Source organism: Mytilus californianus, unplaced genomic scaffold, assembly GCF_021869535.1.
Source record: "Mytilus californianus isolate M0D057914Y unplaced genomic scaffold, xbMytCali1.0.p SCAF_3, whole genome shotgun sequence".
Classification (NCBI taxonomy): Eukaryota; Metazoa; Mollusca; class Bivalvia; order Mytilida; family Mytilidae; genus Mytilus; species Mytilus californianus.
In genome coordinates, this window is record NW_026262679.1 from 71,344,085 (window position 1) to 71,366,545 (window position 22,461).

A 22,461-nucleotide genomic window follows, 5' to 3' on the forward strand; every position below is an offset into this window, starting at 1 on the left:
GGGGACAACTGAGTCACGCCTCCGGTTGCGGGATTTTCTTGCTGCATTCTATACCCATTGGTGGCCTTAGGCTGTTTACTGCTCTTTGGTCGGGTTGTTGTCTCTTTGACAAATTCCCGTTTTCATTCTCTATTATATTAAAACAAAATGAAATAGAAACATTAAAACACCACAACGCTCTACGTACAAACTCTTTCGAATATGACTATAAACAAGAAATTAACCACTTTAGGCGATAATTGTCCCATTGTCAATCATACCTAATCTCCTTTTATTATATAAACACAATCACAGGCTCTGATAGAATGAATTTGAAATGAAAAACATGGCTCAAATTGACGAATAAAAAATCTTGTTAGTACTATACCTCCAGGATAAAATTTTGCACACAATCATATTTTCTCGTTGTAAACTCAACATAGGAGACAAAAAAAGCCATGACAATAAGCAGTACATTAAAAAAACATCAAATAGAACAAAAACAAACTAGCACCTTTATCTTTATCTTATTAAAATTTTCAGAAATGTACTGCCATTGAACTGTTGTCTTCCGTACTCTATTCGTTGATATCTTTTCCATATCAAGTGACCTTAACCATAACACATTTCTTTATAAATTCGTTCGAGGAGAAAACCAGTGATAAAAAAGTAAGCAAACGTGAAAATAGAAATTTTCAATCAATGCTGAAAAAAAAACAAATCATATAACAAAATTATGACAAAGTTTAATTACCGAATGGGAACGCAAAAAACAAATATACATCGCTCTATCATTTCACTGATATTTTACGTGCTCCATGATTCTAAGTTGATTGTTGATCCATAATTAACGATCGGTAAATTGATATAGTCATAATTATGAATTAACTATTTGCAAAAATTCGAAACACTAAGGATTTTGCATGAAGAAATGTACTTAAGTTTTTTTAAATTTTTTTATCAAAATCTTTCGGAATTTTGGGTTTTCAATGCTTTTCAACTTCGTATTTTGTTTGCCATTTTTTAACGTTTTAGATTTTGATTTGAGTGTCACTAATGAGTCATTTGTAGACGATACACCCATCACGCGTACAGAATTTTAATCCTGATATCTAGAATGAGTCCTTTTTTTCAAAAACCAAACAGTTAATAAGCAGTCAAATTGTCCGATAATCAATCATACTATGAAATATTGTTGTGTCAATAATACACATTAAAATCTTGATAAATGTGGATAACGAGCACAAATGACTAAATTAAGTATAATATGTATGCATTATGCATTGGTTCAATAATAGTATTATGATAACCAGAAACTCGTTTTATGTGACTTTAAAAATTTCCTACTATATTCGTAATTTTAATCGTTTTCATGTACGTATTTGACAAACACACGTTATTCAAATTCAATTATATAACGGTATTATAAAAAACGTTGTTAATCTATACTTTTTTTTTTAAATCTTATAAAACGATACTCAGGTGAACATTTTACAAAATACAGCCACTTTCGAATACAAAGGGTAGGTTGAACAGGTTAAACTCACGCTCTTTCAGAACAATCACTTCATTTCAAAATAACTATTACACACATCCCGCAGACGTAACTAGTCGTTATAAAAATAAGAAGATGTGGTATGATTGCCAATGAGACAAGTCTCCAAAGAGACCAAATTACACAGAAAGTAAAAATTATAGGTCGCCGTACGGCCTTCAATAAAAACTATTAAAGACCCCGAAATGACAAATGTAAAACAATTCAAACAAGAAAACTGATGGCCTGATTTATGTACAAAATAATGAACGAGTAGCAAATATGATATACAGCAACAAACGACAACCACTGAATTACAGGCTCGTGACTTGGGATAGGCAGGGGTTAAACATGTTAGCGGGCGCCCAACCCTACCATAACCTGGGACCGTAGTGTACCAGTACAACATATGAACAAACTATAAAAATCAGTTGAAAAGGGCTTAACTCATGAGATAGATACAAATCACAAAAACAAGTAACAAAAACACAGAGTGGACGTGGCAGGGTACTTATACATCCCCACAACAAAAAGTACCAATCTGAGAGTACACGCAGTTACTGACAGATAGTTCAAAGCCAATAACAACTAATAAAATAATCATGCATCTAAGACTAAAATATCAATCAGCACACGTCCATTATCCAATGGATTTAGTATAAAGACGTCATAAACAATCAGAGAAAAACATGAACTTGAGCAATGCCAAGATACAGGTATCGAAAGATTGTAAAGCCATGAATATGCATTTGTATATAAAATCAATATTTAGTTTGATTTTAATTTACTGATGACAAAATCAATATTAAAACCAGTAAAAACAATATTTAAAGATCTAATTACAGTCACTGAGTTGAGTTGGTAACCTTTTTGAATAAGTTTATTTAAAGGATCGATAGGTTTACCCGGATAGTATCTAAATTTACGGGCTCGGTATAACATCTCCGTAAAAACTAGGATGTGTTATCCCGTTTGAAATAAGTTTTTCTACAGGTACAACCAAACTTCAAAACCAAATCTTTATATCTATGGAAGAACGCTATGCAAAAGTTGATAAAAGGCTTTTTTTTGCGATGGGAGAGCCTTGCATATTGCATCACTTATTTATTTAAATTTCTCTAATGAAGGACCCAATGTGTTGACATGCATCTGGAGACCCTGGAAGATTTCAACACTTGTATTAAATTTATTGTCACAAACGAAAGACCGGTTGTGCTTCTATACATCCCCAGAGCCAAAAAGATGATAAATGTCAATCTAAATGCAAGCAAGCAAAAAACTGTAAAAAATTTGACGCTTTGTAATATGTCCGTACATGACGAATGTCTAACCATTCATCATCCCATTTGTAATATGTAAAAACTAAAAACAATAAAACACATTTATCTTTATACTGGATGTGAAATAAAGTACACATTAATGATTTTCTTAGAGTATTTCTGTGATTAGAAGTCCTGTTCAACGAATAATGAAATGTACTATAAATATAGAATAAGGAGATGTGGTATGATTGACAATGAGACAATATGTTTTGAAGACTTTACCTGCAGCGCAAGATCCGGAATGTAATCCAATTCTTAACTTTAATGTGTACTCTGGATTAAAACGAACTTCGAATTTATCTGCAAATTGCAGTAAATCTAAAGACATATCTGCTATTTCTCTCGCATGATTCAGACCATTTCTTATAGGTAGCCCACTAACAACCATGTAAGCATCACCAATAGTTTCAACCTGAAACAAAATTCGGAAATAAGGTTCACTATGTTCAAGAAGTTTATCCTTAAACTGTTACGCAAATCATTCTAGTTAACAATATGTTTGATCTAGGAATGACTTATACAAATATAATATATTAGTATATTGGTTGGGTTAGTGTTGCTCAGTCTTTTGTTTTCTATATAGTGACGGGCCTCGGTGGCCGAGTGGTCTAAGTAGTTGAACTACTGTATCACTAGCCTGTCAACACTGAGGTTGTGAGTTCGAATCCCGCACGGGGCAGGTGCACTCGACTCCAATCTTAATTGACTAGGATTGTCAGTTTCCTACCGAAGGTCGGTGGTTGTCTCCGGGCACTCAGGTTTCCTCCACGAATAAAAACTGACCGCCACGAAATAGCACAATAGTGTTGAAAGTGGCGTTAAACACCAATCAATCAATCAATCTATATAGTGTTTTGTGGACTCGTTCGTTATTCGGTTTTCGTCTTTATTCTTTTTTTTTTGCGTTTTCACTTTTGCTACGACTTACGATTTTTTAATGTCACCTTGGTATCTTCCGCCTCTATTTTGATGGACATATGAGAAGGGAAATTGTCAAAAATGATGAACATTTTAAATTTGTTTAACAAATTCATTGGTGATTTTTGGCCGTTTACCAGCGTAAACAGTTCCAGAAGTAACTTAAATGTTTTGTGTGAAATAAATTGTTAAAATTTTATTAAATTCGAATATAAAAACCTAAACGTGAATGGCAGGAACACAAAATTAAATCAAACAAAAGAATAACGTTTTTCCATAGAATAGATCGGTCTTCAAAACAGATGCTTGCGTGCTTTCATAGATAAATAGGAATTATAAATTTAATATAAAACAAATGTAACTATTTATAAATTTCGTGCGTCCAAAGCGTTTTTTTTTCTGGATTCACCTGGAAAGTTAAAGTACATTCACATTTGCCGAGCTATATTACCAAAAGGGACATAAAATAACAAAACTATTTTAAGGTCAGCTTTGCCTGAGGGAGTTGGAACCTTAGTTTTATAATAAATTCTTAAATAATCAACACAGAATTTAAGAAAAGTTTGTTATAAATAATGGCAATATCGAAGCACATACGTCTGAGCTGATGATACCCTCGTGAACTAACAGCCACACACAGTGGTATCGACCCAGTGCCAGTGAACAAAAATAACACCTTAAACAATTCGTGCGTCCGAGGCGCTTTTATGGATTCATCTTCATCAGGAAAGATTTAATCTATAAATTTGAAAGTCAAGGCTATTTAAGTACCTAAGCACGCGAAGAGCTATATGACCGAAAAGGACCTTAATTATATCATTCCCCAATAATTCGGACAAGGGACAGAAGCAAATCTGAATAAAGATTATCCGAATTTATCCCTTATTTTAGTGTTTTTAGATATTACAAGAACCACAAACAAATCTAACGCAGCAAAGTGAAAATATCCGACTTTAATCAGATTTAAATTGGCTTTAACGGCAGAGCTTTGAATTTTTGTTTAATGTATTCACAGTTTTTATAGACTTGGGGTGATTTAAAGATTGACAAATTGTATAGACACTTTCCTCTTGTTGAAGATTGTATGTTTTATTCTAAATGTCTTTTGATAATTTTTGTCGTTGGGCTGCTGTCTCTTTGACCTTCACTTTTATTCATATACAAGGGAAAACATGCTTATCATAATGGCTTTGATCATTACATGTTTGTGTATAAAAAAAATAAAATCGTTTGTAATTTGCGATCCTTTAATTATGTAAGATGCATACCTTATACACATCGTAATGCGAAATTGTAGAATCAAATCCCGTGTACAAGTCGTTTAATAAGTCTACTACTTGGATCGGAGTACTGACCGATGACAATTTTGTAAATCCAACTATATCTGAGAAACAAATAGTGACTAAGTCGAATATTTCTGGTTGTACATTGTTGCCCATCTTCAATTGTTCAGCTACAGGCCTGAAAATGTTATTATTTGGTGTGATATATGAATTTCATTTAAAATTCTGTATCTTTTTATACATTTTCTATATGCTGTGTCGGCCTATACGGAGAGCATCACAGGGCAGAATAATATTCAACTTCATAAGAGTTGATTATGTTTACATCATCTTTTTGCAAAGTGTTTCAAATATAAGAATAATATTAGAAATTGATGATGACATCGATATCGCAGTGTTAAGTATCATTGTTAATCTGAAATCAAGATGTACACTGTGCGATCGTAATACAAAATGATAAAAACAGAACTTACTATGATGAACCATAAAACATTGGTTAACATAGGATTTGAGGAAAACGATAGTTACTAGTAACTGATATTTTTAAACACTTATTTGCCTAAATGAACAATATAACAAGAAGCCCCCTCATAGATATTACCTTTATAATTTAAAATGGATTCATATCAATCATAATTCAACATACTATCCAGCGCTAATGCTTTGCTCATCTTCAAATATTTTCTGTTACAAAGCTACTGAATTGGTATATAAATGATCTATACTTGTTCTTCGATAATAGCTGCTTTTTTTGCTAACCTAGAGTTCATACAAAGCAGCTAAACTCATTTTAAGACAACATCTAGGAAAATATTATAATGTGCTCATATATCACTTTCCCAGGTTAGGTGGTGTATGAGCGCCCACAAACATGTCTAGCCTCGTCCCATTCTGCTTGAGTCTATCCCACAAAACGATCCAAAAATTCAGTGGATGTTGTTGGAATCTGTCCGTTATATATGTTTTCCTTTTTTTGCTTTATAAAAAATGAGGACTTTGGTTTTCTCGTTTGAAATGTTTAACAAATTTTCATGTTGGGGCCTTTTATAGCTGACTATATGGTATGGGTTTCGTTAATATTGAAGACCGTAAGGTGACGTTAAGGTTGTGATTTTTGACTTAAAATTCAAGAGTTCCATCGTTATGATGTCTGGGAAATATATTTTCCATTATATTTGTACAAATGAAGGAACCATAAGTGATCTAGCTCAAGAATCCCTCAACCCAACATAAATGATAAATGGTATTTTAACATTTCAGATTTCGTGATTCATCAAACTCAACCGCAGTTTTAATGGGTGGAAAAAAACTGATAATCTTTGATGAGTGTTATATTACAAGGCTTATAAATTTGTATGCCAGAAGCGTGGTTTCGTTAACAAAAGACTCATCAATGTCACTCGATTTCGGAAAGTTAAAAGAACAAATGAATTGCGAGATTAAAGAGCATTAAGGGAATAATTCCGAAGGGAAACCCGTATCCAAATTTGAAAAAAAAAATAAGGTGCAATCCTTGCGACACCATATTGATTACAAACGAATAAACGGATGGATCAAAACATTATACCGCTCTGCAATTTCGTTGCATTGGGTCAAATAATTTCGATTTTATATATACAATCTAGTCGTTTTTTGAACTACTCAAACACTAATGTTTTTCTACACCAAGGCATAAATGGCATATATTTGTCACAACTACCGGTATTTAGAATGTTTGGCTTGCAATGATCCTCAACTTCGTGTTTGATTTTGTTCTTCCAGCTGTTGATTCGAGCGCCAAAGATGAGTCTTATGTAGACGAAACGCTCTTCTGGCGTAACAAGTTATAAGCCTGGACTCTTTGGTGATTTTTGTTCTCAGTAAATCCTGCATACAAATGCTTTGAAATTTTAAAAAGCAAGTTATTATTTTTGCGAATCCTATTATCTCTGGATTTTTTTTAATCATAAAAACGTCGCAAGATATATATGAATTTTTTACAATATTCGATGTTTTAAGAACTGAAGGAACATTTGATATAAATTTAAGACATCCTTGGTTGCAATAAGTATTCAGTTTAAACACCATACTTATAATGTGCAAACACTGCCAAAAAGTATACTTGATGCAGCCGTCACACTGTCCCGATATTGACACAAACTGGCCATACAAATATGAATTTCGCGCGAAGATGGTCCCGAACTTCGTCAATCATCAGCCGAAGTAAGTACGATGCCTACATAGGTCACACGACGGCACCCGAACCACACACGAAGGCAACACAAAGATGTGAATGTTTATTACGATATTTATACGCAGGACACACGAAGACAAAACGATGGCTATACATTGTCGTATTGAGAGTACGATGCGTTCGAACTTGGTAACGAAAGCGTCACGAGACCTCCGGATGGTATAAAACCTTTGGCCGACCGTGGAAAATTTAATTTAATTACCTAATTGTTTGGAACTTTATACTTACTTTACAAGTTATTTTAATTTCTACATTAATGGAATTTTCAATCAAAATTTCAGAAACTAAATTTATTACTCCATACACATTTTGCTTTAATTAAAAATTTGAAATCAATATGTTAAAATAGTTTGTTCATCACCACAATGTGAGTGTTTATGTATTGATTTTTACTGTTACTGCTTTGTGGGAATAATAATGGGATCATCCAGTCCTGCTATTGCACCGAACAAGCCTTTGAGGTAAAGTAGTGACCCGAGTATATTATATTTGCCTCCCTCCTGAGTTCCAGTATCCTTGTCTTTCAGGTTAAATATCCAGAAGTACTTTTCGAGCGTAACTGATGAGTCTTTTGTAGACGAAACACGTGTCTGGCGCAAATACAAAATTTCAATCCTGGTATCTATGATGAGTTTAATTCTCATTTCTTCATGCCCCTGTGATGACATTCTGGTTCTGGTCCTCCAAGTCCACCAAGTAGTTGTGGTGGCTGAATATCTCAGTTTGATGAGATTGCGAAGGATCACACAAGTTGTGATAATTTTTCTGCATGTATCTCGCCTATGGTTCATAGTCTTGAGCAAAACTCGGAGCTTTCGTGACATAATACCAAAGGCATTCTCCACAACACGTCTGGCTCTAAAGAGTACATAGTAAAGTATTCGCTCATGATGCTCCTGATTGAAAACGGGTTTATTAGGCGCTTATTGATCCAAAAGCATTGTACCCTACTATGTAGGACAGGAACGTTATCACTAGGTAGAGACTTCTCTTCAAAGAGATTGAAGATGTTGTTTGGACTTTCCAGGCCTTCCTTCAGTTCTGAACCATTGTAGATATTAGAAAGGCAGATAGCAAAATATGAAAATAGTGAAATAAGACAATTTTTACTTATAAGAAGAGTTGCTGGGCCTGTAAGAGTTGTTCTAAAGACCTACTGCAACTCGAAATTTTGTGTTCCTCATTGTACTTAACTATCATTAAGATTGGTTCCATTGGCTCCAAAAAAACTGCAGGACAAAATTAGGTGGAAGAATAATAATAATAACTAGATTTGTAATTGCTAGCAATAACGGATGGCACCCTTCCCCCATTGACCGGTGAGCGGCCGCCATTTTGAAAAATCCAAAGTCAAAGAGCGCATCTACAGATGTCCATTAACATTGTTGTGAAGTTTCATCAATTTTGGAGCATTTTTAAAATTTTTTGAAATTTTTGCTATTTCCATGGTAACGGGTACATTTTTCAAAATTTCAAAACAGGTGCCACTTTGAGACATGCCATGTTACATATCCATTCAGTTTTATAAGGTTTGATCTAATATTCTTGCAGAAAATGCAGCTTCAATGTGTTTTCCCATAGGGTCAATGTTAAACTTTCACCCTGTTTCCATGACAATGGCGGCCATTTTGGAACTTCCTAATATTGCATGCACATCTAGGGATACCAGGCAACATTTCCATAAAGTTTCATCCAGTTGGGTCTTATAATGAAAGATTTAGAATTTGCATTTTTTTTTACATTTTATCAGTTTCCATGGCAACGACAGCCATCTTGATGATGTCATACCCCGATTGCAAATCTGCACATGCTGGTTAACATTATGGTATAGTTCCATAACAATTGCTTCATACAATTTCAAGATATAAGCTGGACAAAAATAGTAGAAGAAAAAAAATAACAAGTAATCCTGTGTTAGGATGCTGACACAAAAGTCGCCAAAACGGCCCGCAACCATTGTTCTGCTGTTTCCATGGTAACGTCAGCCATAATGAAATTTCAAAGTCGGATATCACATCTACACGTGACAGGTCACATTACTTACAAGTTTCATAAAAATTGGACCAATTTTCAAATTTAGGCATTCGTGTTTCCATGGTTACAGTGGCCATTTTGGAAATTCCAAAGTCAAATGCCACATCTACATAAGACAGTCAACATTTGTGTAAAGTTTCATTAGGTTTGAAGCATTTTGAATTTTTTGACATTTTTGCAGTTTCCATGGTAATGGCAGCCATTTTGAAAATTCCAAAGTCGGATGGCACATCTTCACATGACACGTCACATTAGAGTCAAGTTTCATAAAGATTGCACCAAATCTAGATTTTTCGCATTTTTGTTGTTTTCATGGCAACGGCGGCCATTTTGGAAATTCCAAAGTCAAATTCCAAATCTACATACACTCGTTAACATCTCTTTAAAATTTCATTAAATTTGAAGCATTTTTAAAAAAAATTCACATTTTTACAGTTTCCATGGTAACGACGGCCATTTTAAAAATTCCAAAGTCGAATTACAGCTTCATATGGTGCTACCTGTAATAATCTATCATTATATAACATAAAAAGTACATAGGAATAATTCAACACTATCACATGACTAATCACATGACTATTGTTCTAGAATGTTCCATGAAAATTGACCCCCTAAAATAATGCCAAGATGACCCCGGGCTGAAATAAAAAATGTGGAATGGACACCTGGACATCGGTCTCTTGTGTTACACAAAACTTAAAGGTTCTACCAGTAGCGAATCAATAGCCGAAAAATGACCCCACCCATGTTCCGGCCCCCAAATAGTGCCAAGTTCACCCCCATTTGAAATAAAACATAGTGAATGCACCCCTAGGGATACTACCCCATCATCATACCAAATATAAAGTTTCCATCATTTAAGGCTTGGAAGAAAATGGTCGGACAAATTAGGGTTAAGAATAATAATAATAATAATAATAATAATAATAATAACAAGTAATCCTGTGTTAGGATGCTAACACAAAAGTCGCCAAAACGGCCCCCAACCATTGTTCTGCTGTTTCCATGGAAACGGCAGCCATTTTGAAATTTCAAAGTCGGATAGCACATTTACACATGAGAGGTCACATTACTTACAAGTTTCATAAAAATTGGACCAATTTTCAAATTTAGGCATTCGTGTTTCCATGGTTACGGTGGCCAACTTGGAAATTCCAAAGTCAAATGCCACATTTACATAAGACAGTCAACATTTGTGTAAAGTTTCATTAAGTTTGAAGCATTTTGAATTTTTTGACATTTTTGCAGTTTCCATGGTAACGGCAGCCATTTTGAAAATTCCAAAGTCGGATGGCACATCTACTCATGACAGGTCACATTACTGTCAAGTTTCATAAAGATTGGACCAAATCTAGATTTTTCGCATTTTTGTTGTTTCCATGGCAACGGCGGCCATTTTGGAAATTCCAAAGTCAAATTTCAAATCTACATACACTCGTTAACATCTCTGAAAATTTCATTAAATTTGAAGCATTTTTTAAAAAAATTCACATTTTTGCAGTTTCCATGGTAACGGCGGCCATTTTAAAAATTCCAAAGTCGAATTACAGCTACATATGGTGCTACCTGTAATAATCTATCATTATATAACATAAAAAGTACATAGGAATAATTCAACACTATTACATGACTAATCACATGACTATTGTTCTAGAATGTTCCATGAAAATTGACCCTCTAAAATAATGCCAAGATGACCCCGGGCTGAAATAAAAAATGTGGAATGGACACCTGGACTTCGGTCTCTTGTATTACACAAAACTTAAAGGTTCTACCAGTAGCGAATCAATAGCCGAAAAATGACCCCACCCATGTTCCGGCCCCCAAATAGTGCCAAGTTCACCCCCATTTGAAATAAAACATAGTGAATGCACCCCTAGGGATACTACCCCATCATCATACCAAATATAAAGTTTCAATCATTTGAGGCTTGGAAGAAAATGGTCGGACAAATTAGGGTTAAGAATAATAATAATAATAATAATAATAATAATAAGAAACGGGACAAAAACATAAAGTCCCCAAAACTCCGTTTTGGCGACTTAATAAGAAACGGGACAAAAACATAAAGTCCCCAAAACTCTGTTTTGGCGACTTAATAAGAAAAAAAGAAACGTAGAATAACAATATGTCACCCCAACTCCGGTGAGGGTGCCATAACTAGAATTGCCATTGCAAGCAATAGCGGATGTCACCCTGGTTCCCCAATTGCCACTAAACGGCAGCCATTTCGAAATTTTCCATCAGTGAATGCAGATATATGCATTACAACAGATCTTTCTTTCGGTTTTCAAAGCGTTATGTACGTTTTTCAACTTTCAACAATTCTGCTGTTTCCATGGCAACGACGGCCATTTTGAAAATTCAAAAGTCAAAAGCTACATTTATGTATGGTGTTTAACATTTTTGTAAAGTTTTATGAAGTTTTGAGCATTTTGATATTTTTGCCTTGTTTCCATGGTAACGGCAGCCATTTTGGAAATTCCAAAGTGAAATGCTACATCTAGATTTGCCAGTCAACCGTTCTGTAAAGTTTCATTCATTTTTTAAAGAATTTAAAAAATTTTGATATTTTTTATCAGTTTCCATGGCAACATTGTAGATCTGAGGATTCCAAAAATCATCCAAAACATGTATATAGAGGACAGCTACAATGTGTAAAAATTTGATGATCCAATGTTCAGGTATACTCAAATTATCAACTAAAAACTAAAATCTCATTTTTTAACTCTTTTGCTGTTACCATGGTAACAGTGGCCATCTTGGAAGTGCCAATTCTCACTGCACTTCTGGCAATGGTGGTTAACATTATTGTATAGTTCCATTACAATTGGTCCATACGATTCCGAGAAATAGTATGGACAAAATGTGTGGAATAATAATAAAAATAAAAATAAAAAAAAGAATCGTACAATAACAATATGTCACCCCGACCTCCGTCAGGGTGACATAATAATAAAAAAAAGAAACGGAGGAAAAGCAATATGTCACCTGACATTGTCGATCGGGTGACATAATAATAGGGAAAAAGAAACAGTGGAAAAGCAATATGTCACACGACATTGTCGATCGGGTGACATAACTAGAATTGCCATTGCAAGCAATAGCGGATGTCACCCGCCCCCATTGCCACGGTTACGGCAGCCATTTTGAAAATTCCAAAGTCGGATGCAAGATATATGTATGTCAGTTAACATTTCTGTAAAGTTTCATTTAGTTTGGAGCATTTTGAAATTTTGAAATGTTTTGCTGTTTCCATTGCAACGGTAGCTATTTTGGAAATTCCATAGTCAAAAGTCTCTTCTATACATGCCAGTTAACATTTATATTAAGTTTCATAACGTTTGGAGCATTTCGAAATTTTTCACATTTCTGCTGTTTCCATGGTAACATTGACCATTAAAAAAAGAGTGGACATGGCAGGGTACTTATACATCCCAACAACAAAAAGACACTAAGTACAGATCTAAGAGTACACGCAGTTACTGGCAGCTAGTTCAAAGCCAACAAAAACTAATAAAAAAAATCATGCATCTAAGACTATCGCTGTATTAGATGATGTTAAAGGTCCCGACTCTCGTCAGTATTTCCCGATTCTCCATGTTTATTTCTCAATTAAAAATTTGGGTACATAAAAATGTGTGCAGTTCATTGATTACTTGATGTTCAATTTAGAGCTTACCATACAGCGTGTTAACTTAGTCAACTTTTGAGGCCTTATGAATATCTTCTGCTGCCTGATTATTGATCTTTCGCGCATCGGCTTACAAGGGGATGATAAGGTTAGATTGCAGTTTACTTTTCAGTTATCAGTTATTTTTATAAAGAGGGTTGTTTGACGGAGAGCTATAATCTATAATACTTTAAAACCTGAAGAAGTACAAGGTCTGCATGTTTTTTTTTAAATGGGGTTTATATAATGGTTTAGCTAAACACCGTCTTTCTTCAATAAGAATCATCTACGTTTGTTTAACTGTACACATACTTTTATTCGTATTTATTTCCAAGGGACAAATATAGAAACTTACAAATTTAATCACAAATTAACTGGAATCGATAGTTAATAAAATGCATATTCTTATTTCTTATAATTTGCAGGAGTTTGAACTTTTTCAACTTAAATCAAGAAACAAGTAAAATGAAGAATCTACAAGGTATTTTGAAATAAAATTGTCATAATGAAAACCATGAAAGATAATTGAATTCAGAGACATATTTCTCTGCTCCAATCAATCGTATGATAGGTAAGGGATAAGTGTATATAAGTGATCTTATGATAGTGCATATTTAGGCCAGAATCTGGAGAATCAACTGTTAAATTAAACTACATGATTTATCTCACTTTTATCACCAATTTGTTTTGTTCATATTGACAAAAACTCCAGTGTATTGTTTAAATAGTCTTACAATACTAAGTTTAAACTTGAGCGACGCAGTTCACAAAGTTCACAAATCGGCAATAACCGGTCCCATAAGGTTCATAAGTTGAGTAACGTACATTTGTCATCTAACTGGACATTGGAGAATTATTTTAAGAGCATTGTGACTTTTTTCTCACATATTCCTCTAAATTTGTGTGAATTGATACTCCATTAGATAAAAGTTCTTCTTCATATCTAGTTTGTTTAATTTAGATCGATGATGATGGACAACTTTAAACTGAGATGAATGACAAATGTGATGATTAAAGGTACTTCCAATTCTTTAATTATAACATACCATCTGCAATATTCTATGATGTTTACTTGTATCGGTTGATAAGATTTACCAGAGCTTGCACACATTAAAATATATACACACGAATCAAAATATGTTTCATGAAGGTAATGAGGACGACAGTGTGTATTGTCAATATACAAGGTCTGTGGATTCATCATGACTCAACTGATGGTTACAGTGAGTATTTCTGAATGGGACATTTCTTACTCATCCTTGGCTTTCAAATATTTGGCATTGAGCGTTCCTGATGAAGATAAATCCAGAAAAACGCTTGAGACGCATAAAATTTATAACGTGTTGTTTTCATTGGTTGAACTTTCGACATGTCTTAAACAGTTCCTCTGTCCTTTTTACTGGTTTGTAATGATCATAAATGCATGTATACAAGGAGGTAAAGAGGTACTTACCGTATCAACGCTCCTGGTTTTACTCTGTTTATAGTTTATGCAGTTCTTCAAGTTATTATTTTCATCTTGAAGTGTGTATGTTTTATACCTGGACCTAACCTTAGATATGTTACGTGAACATACTACCTCTACATTATATTTGCTGACAATGTATCTATATCGTGTTTATTGACATTTATAATTTCATGTTTTTCCAAAAACATCAAATTGATAAATAAAGATTAGAAATAATTTACTTACGACGGTAGCATTTGGTATAATAATCTATCCGTTTTCTTCTTCTCTTCGATCAAGGCTTCAGTTCTTTCTTCAACTATTTCTTCTAAATTGTTTGCGTATTTCTCCAAAATTTGGATCATATTATCAACAATATTCGTCTTTCTTGAATTAGACATAAAAAAAATTGCAATAAAGAGAGGCGAAAGATACCAAAGGGACATTCAAACTTACTAAGTTGAAAATAAACTGACAACGCCATGGGAAAAAAAGACTAAAGACAAACACCAGTACACAAAACACAACATAGAAAACTAAAGACTGAGCAACACGAACCCCGCCAAACACCGCGGTCATATTAGGTACTCCTGAAGGGTAAGCAGACCCTGCTCCACATGTGGCACCCGTCATGTAAGTACAAAGCCGGTGATAAGTCTAACTCGGTAGGTCACATTCGGGGAAATGAGGACGGGATTGTGGAAATGGCAATTGGAACATATCCGTTGTCATCTGTGAAACAGATATTCCATAACGGTCAACCAACTTGTGATGGCCGTAAAATTTACGAAGGGATGATTTCAACTTCACCACTTGGAATTCTTCGTGTAATAGCTTTCTTGTGAACAGCAACACAATGCTCTATCAAGGAAATCATGAAAGGAAATACAAGCTCTGGAATATCATATCAACCTGGAGATATATACACCGTATGCTGGCGCTGTTGAATGTTGCTATAAAGAAATGGAAAGTTTACAATTAGGAAGCTGAAATCTTCTCTTTTGTTTTCAACCGACCCGTAGTTTCTAGATGTAAGTCAAGATAGGAGGCAGACTTAACTGTAAATATTGTATCCTTTATCTCATTCAAATTTTGAATTATTTAATGAGAGAACATAATTTATATAAAACGATAATGTTAACTTTAATGCTAAGAAGCTAAGCTTTAATTGCTACTTCTGTTTCAAACTTTAAAAAAATATCCTTTTAAATAACGCCAAATAAAGGGCCTTACTCGGACTTTAAAAAAAAGGGAATCGTCGAATACGTCTTACTTTTTTATTGGATTTGTGATTTTTCATTGACTTTTTGGTATCTTCTCTCTCTTTTAACAGACAGCCTGAGAAAATTAACTAAAATTTGTTTCAGAAAGATGAAATGTAGATACAAACCTTTTATTCAAAGAGGGGCCAAATACAAAACAATAAAGTGCTTCGAAACTGACATCCTGTCTGTGTTTCTGTTTGGTGTTTTTCTTTGAAACGATCTAATGAGTTAAGCCTTTTCCAACTGATTTTTATAGTTTGTTCTTATGTTGTGCTGTTACACCACTTTCCCGGGTTTAGGGAGGGTTGATCACTCACAAACATTTTTTACTCCGCCACATTCTTTATGTGCGCGTCCCAGGTCAGGAGCATGTAGTTCAGTGGTTGTCGATGGCTCTTGTCTGTCATATTTGTTTTTCGTAAATTGTTTTGTTATAAATTAGGCCGTCAGTTTTCTCAAATGAAATGTTTCATTTTTTTATGTCGGGGCCGACTATACGGTATTGGTGTATCTCATTGTTGAAGGCCGTACGGTTGCCTATAATAGCTTACATCCACTTCATTTTAACTTTGGTGGATAGTTGTCTCATTAGCAATCATACCACATCTTCCTCCTTATTTTTAAATCGTTATTTTTCTTCACAAAATATTTGTTCTGATTGATGGCCAATTTTCTCAAGATGAAGTAAACTTTCCTAAAGGGAACGAATGCGCCTCTGTTCTCTGATATGTTTGTTTATTTGTATGAGTCAAGTTGAATGAAAAAAGTTTAAATTATCTATCCGCGTCACGTTTTGTCCTTCAACTCAATAATTCAAAATTTGGTGAATATGTTGATTACATCTTTTTCATTGAATTCCATACAAAAAAGGCCACAGATACAGTATGTTCTACTTCATATCTTGACTTGCATCTAGAAATTTACGGTGAGGATCATTTAAGAACTTAACTTTACAACAAAAAGCACCTGTACATGGAATATATATTTCCAAGTTGATACGCTATAACATAACTTACTTTTTTCTTGATTTTCTTGAATTGGGGGTTTCTACCTACATGGAAACTCTTGAATCAAGGGTTCCTAATATTCCTTGCTATGGGCAACAAGATGGGTGTCGCTAGTTGAACAATATCTGCTGACCTTTCCTGAACTTTCGACCACGTGTTTTGATAGTGTTTGTGTTATCAGTCTTTTGTTTTCTATGAAACTTTTTGTGAATTGTTCTTTAAATGTTCGTTTTTACCATGGTGTGGTCCTTTTATTTTCTCCACTTAAAGTATTAGATTTTTTTTTTTTATAAATATAAAATGAGAGCATTTTTTTTTTATTTATTAACCATAAAGTCGGGGAATTATTCAAATTGTGAACACATTGTAGTTACAATGTATATTCATTTTAAAAAAACTAAAAAGCGTCTGATAGATTAAACTAGATAAAAAATATTTGTGTTTTAGTTATATACCTTCCACCTTGAAGCTGGGAAATTTTCTGTTTAATGGCCGATGCAGTTGGTCGATAGAACGGGTTTTCATTCCAACAATTTTCCATTAGATGTTTCAAGGTCTTCATTTCTGGAATTTTGTCGAAGTTTTTATTCTTATATTCATCTAAATCTGGTCGGAAAGGGGGGTTTGATGAAGTTAGAATTTTCTTAATCACATCTTAAAGAAAAATGAAACATATTGTAAAATTTCAATGTTGTTTCTGGAAAGAAATTCATTTCTATAAAAGAAACACACAGAAGAGCCAAAATCATATTGCAAGGCACTTCATCAAAGCTATTCCAATTCTGCAATCCACAAACTATTAAAAATCATTTTCTATTTTGTTTATTATACAAAACATATAATTCTCCATCCAAACCTAAAAGAGGGACGAAAGATACCAAAGGGACATTCAAACTCATGAGTCAAAAATAAACTGACTACGCCATGGCTAAAAAAAGAAAAAGACAACAAAAGAACACAAAACACAACATATTTTGTAATTATGAGTCAATTTCGATAAACTAATTCAACTTTGTTGCAATCATAATAGATATCCAGTACACGATGGGAACGCAATTTTCTGGTCGACTTTCCTGGACATTCCTGAAAGCTTGCCGTTTGGAGTTCATTTGTTTTACCCGTCTTTACACTCATATGTGTTTGCATTTACTGTAACTTTCAAAAATAACAGTGAGTTTGGTAAAATATCTTTGATTTATATATATATACATGTTGTTTTCAATTTAGACTTTTATAGAATTAGTACAACATATCCGGATTTCGACAATTAATGTCTCTTCAGTGATGTCAGGAATCGAAACGGTATTTGGAAGGCCATATAATTTACCTCAATTTAGGATAGACTCTTGAATTTTGAAGAGTCGAAATAGGATGAACGGATCATATAAACCCGAAGCAAAATATAATACAAGCCCAAACGAAAAAATATAAACAAGTCTAAATTGAAAACAACGTTCAAACCTATGATTGCGTTGGATAAAAACCGCAATGTTGATACATGTGCATGCAAAACAAATTTACTGGTGGAGGGGTCTAAATACAGTTCAAAAAACATTTTCCAAAAGACCAAACAAGTGAAAAAGTATATTTTATCGAAACGCATTTGACTAGCAGGTCGAACAACTGATGTTCTTAAACCCTGCTGACTGCCATGGCGATTGCCAAATAAACGGATCTATATACATATAAAAGTGTGAAGATTTACGCAACAATACTAATATAAGATGGTAATATACGAAGATGATGTTAGAAAATAGTGTTGACAAATATTTCGGCTTAACGAGGTCAGTATCAATAACTTTTTGATCTTTGCAAAAATTACTGACACTGACGTAGGCTATTTGTTATATTTCATCTTCGTATATAACCATCTTTTAAGACAGACAGTTAGATACCATAAACATACTAATGTTTTCACAGACCAGAGTCTGATTTTGTTTTGCTATATAATATAAAAACTAAATTGACGAAACAAAGTCATTTATTCAAAATCATAAAATGCAAAAAAATACAATTTGCAAATAAAACATTTGACATAAAAGTTCATAATTAATGTGAAATTATAATACATAATTAATACGAAATTACATCAACTAAAATCATATCAATTAAATAAATGACAAAGAATAGCAAAGGTGAGGAAAATTTGACCCACTTATAAACATATATACATATCTACTTCTAAAGATAAAATTAAGGGAGGAAATATTTCACAAATTGTTTGATTTACAAATTAACAGGTCAAAAGCTGATGATAAAAGGAAGTGCCAAAAACGCATATAGACGGGAACTCGTGCTGACCCCACAAGATCATTGACCAATAAGAAAGATGTAATCCTATCATGCACTGGTCATTAGTGAAATTTCTCTACACGTGAAAACATGTTATCTAATTTCAACAATTTATCGTTTAATTAAGTATGACAAGTCTGACCCATTGACCAGTACAGAGACATCTTAAATTTACAGTATAAATAGCTCATTCTTTGTTTAAGTCTTAGTAATAAACAATTAATACAGAATTATCTTCCTTGCTGTCTTAAATGATTTTATTCAGCTTAATTTTCAATTAGCAAATAAAATTGGTTATATTAGTACAGTTGCGCAAATCTTTAGACTATTATAATGGTTTCCTTATCTGCGCAGTATTAATATATATAACGTGGGGGTACCCAAATTGCACCTATTTTGACAGTTTTTTTTTCACCTACGTTTTTTATGATCAAGACAAAAGTTTCCATTTTGTGTTTATTTTGTAGTTGTATCCTTATTTACTATATAGTCCCACCAATTTAATTTTTAATCCATATTGAATTATAGAAAAATGGGTTTGAGTTGACCTCCAAACGACCCATGATTCTGTAATGAGGAGTACCCAAATTGCATCCATGCTTAAATTCACGTCCGTAAAAATCTAATAACTGATGTTTTGTATTTAGAACAATTTGACAATAGTCCATGCTTGCTATTCATTTTTTAAGAAATGGATGCCTGTAACATATTGTATTTGCTTATTTTTAAAAGATGACTTTTTATGGAAGTCGCATGGTGACGTTTTCGTAGATTTTACTTTTCCAGTAAACACTTTATCTGTTGATATATACTGTGAACGTTCCCTGAATATTTAAATTTATTTACCTATTTGAAAGACGTGCATAGTGTCAAATGATAAAAAACATAAATTGTTTAGTCTCTAAGAAAACTTGTAAGATTTTCGCTGCTATTTTTGCTAAATAGGTGCAATTTGGGTACTGTGACGTTATATTTAATTGTTTGATACATACTGAAAATGACGTGACCGTTATCAATATAAATATGAATATAACCTATGTTTCTTTCATTTATAAACATCGAATAAAGATAAAAACATAGATTTTCCCATTTCGGACTGGTTGTCATCCCGGGAATCACGTATCTGCCTAAGTCGCTATGCAAGGGTCTGATATGGGTCAAGAAGAGGCGGATGATACCAATAGAACATTTAAAACTCCGGAGTCGAGAGAAACTGACAACCCCATGGCAAAAAGCGAAAGACAACGAACAGACAGATAAATTTCAGAAACACTGCACTACCACGAAACTAAAGACTGAGCAACAAGAACCACCAAAAACAAAGGATGATCTTAGATAATCTAGAAGAGTAATCAGGTTCTGGTCCACTTGTGACAACTATTTTGCTATTCATTGTAAGTATAAATTCGGTGATAGTCTTATTCGGTTATGCAAAAATAAAGAAAAAGAAGACGGGATTGTACAAGGATACGACAATTGGATCTTATCCGTGGTCATGTGTGACAAAGAATTTCCATAACGGTCAACCTCTAGTGATGATGTCTGTTAAACTTACAAAGGAATAGGTATAATATTTGATATATGGGTCGATATGGAAAAGGACATGTATTGATTGATCTGATTATCATATACTTTTGACTTTATGTTTAAGGTAGAAAGAACTCAAAACTGAAATTGTATCTGTTATTTTTCAAAGAGAAACACAAACTAATTTCTATGTGAATCCCTTAGGAAGGACACACATTTTTTGACAATGAAGAGTTAGCGGAAAGAGCAAGTTTAATTGTGCGCAATGTTTTAAATCTTTATTTTCTTCAAAATCTTTAATTACGTTTACTCTTTTGTCAATCTAAAAACGTTTTTATAATTTGTTTTATTAGAAATTGGATTATAAAAAGTAAAAAAGTAAAATAACAAAAACACTGAACTCCAAGGAGAATTCAAAACAGAAAGTCCTTTACCAAAATGGCTAAATCAAAAGCTTTAACACATCAAACGAATGGAAAACAACTGTCATATTCCTGACTTGGTACAGAAATGTCTTTATGTAGAAAATGGTGATTTAAACCTGGTTTTATAGAAAGCTAAACCTAGACAGCAGCCAATTTTGTTTAGTTTAGAACCAGACTACAATATTGACGTAGGGAAACAACTTATTTGTGTGTTTTAACAGAATCAAATGCGTAATTGGTAAATAAACTATTTGATAAAATTCCTTATTAACTGAATACACAAGACGACCGGAAGTGGGGCCAAATTGAGATAATAATTACAATTTAAAGAAGTGTCTAAATGCAGATTTCTAAGAGACAGTTCTGGTTTAATATATTTTTTAACGTTCATTTTAGTAAAACCATTCAATTCTTTATCTCACAAATGGTTTACTTGAACCTTTGTCTCTCATGCAAAACATAGAAATTTCAATTCGCTAAAGAATTCAAGCTTTTGTGCTTTAATTTATTAAGCAATACAACATACAGTACTGTATATGCAACATTCAAGTGAAAACTGAAAATAGTATTTTTGTTCTAACATGTATATGTGAAAGTTTGAAACCCCTATTTTCAATGTCTCTTGGGATGTTTGGTCAGCCGTGATCAAGAGATAATGGATTTTTTAAAATGAACCTTCTCTATGACTTATTTAGATTTTCGTTTCAACAATAGAGTCCCATAACCTATAACTAAAACAATCGTATATGGGGAGCTTTTATTTATGGAACCAAACATCGTATTAAATGATTGTTAATTTCTTAAAACCAAAAGGGGCTTAATGTTATAAGAGACGCGTCAAAAATAAGTTGATTCCATTCCAGTGATACTGGAATGGCACATCTGAAAATTGTCAAAATTAAAAAGCGCCTAGAAAATGATATTAAAAAGAACAATCGTAAAAAGTCGTTGAAGCTAATTTTATTTATCTAACAAGGAGTTGAATGGATAGATAAACGGACAAGTTGAAGGACAAACAAAAGACAATTTCATTGTTATTTAAGGATAAATAAGGATATCCTTAAATTTATTCGGATGTCCTAGAATCATGAAATATTTTATGCAGTGTTGTTTTATTGTTGATGCTAATGTATTATGTATTGACCATAAAACATGTTCACAAACAGCTGTGAAAATGGAAAATAAAAGAAATAAAAGTATTTCTTACCTTGAGGTGAAATAAGATCTGTATTGTATGGTTCTGTCCTGAAAATAATTTCATATAGAATAATTCCAAAACTGTAGATGTCTCCTTTTTGTGAACCATAATGTTGTGCGTCTTCCGTTATAACATGTTCTGGGGCTGTCCAAAACTGATCTTAAATGAGAGAAAAAATATAAACATAAAATCAATCTATATCTTCAATTGACGCGAAGATTCTTCATTTACTAGACACAAATATTTGAATAACATCGGGAATTGTCTTTCCCTGTTAGCGGCCAGAAAATTGTTTTGTTTAAATTTTCAAAGTCATCTTTTTCA

General features: G+C 33.3%; 1 protein-coding gene across 1 annotated transcript in view; it reads right to left on the reverse strand.

Moving 5' to 3' along the window:
* The window catches only part of LOC127733634 (atrial natriuretic peptide receptor 2-like), a 43,736-nt gene that overhangs the window by 3,559 nt on the left and 17,716 nt on the right, over window positions 1-22,461 (reverse strand). The window contains exons 8-12 of the mRNA XM_052242951.1: window positions 22,147-22,296; window positions 21,466-21,469; window positions 14,670-14,810; window positions 5,022-5,214; window positions 3,058-3,247 (exon numbers count right to left, since the gene is read on the reverse strand). Coding sequence (XP_052098911.1) covers window positions 3,058-3,247; window positions 5,022-5,214; window positions 14,670-14,810; window positions 21,466-21,469; window positions 22,147-22,296 — 678 coding nt within the window. The remainder of the gene's footprint in view (window positions 1-3,057; window positions 3,248-5,021; window positions 5,215-14,669; window positions 14,811-21,465; window positions 21,470-22,146; window positions 22,297-22,461) is intronic.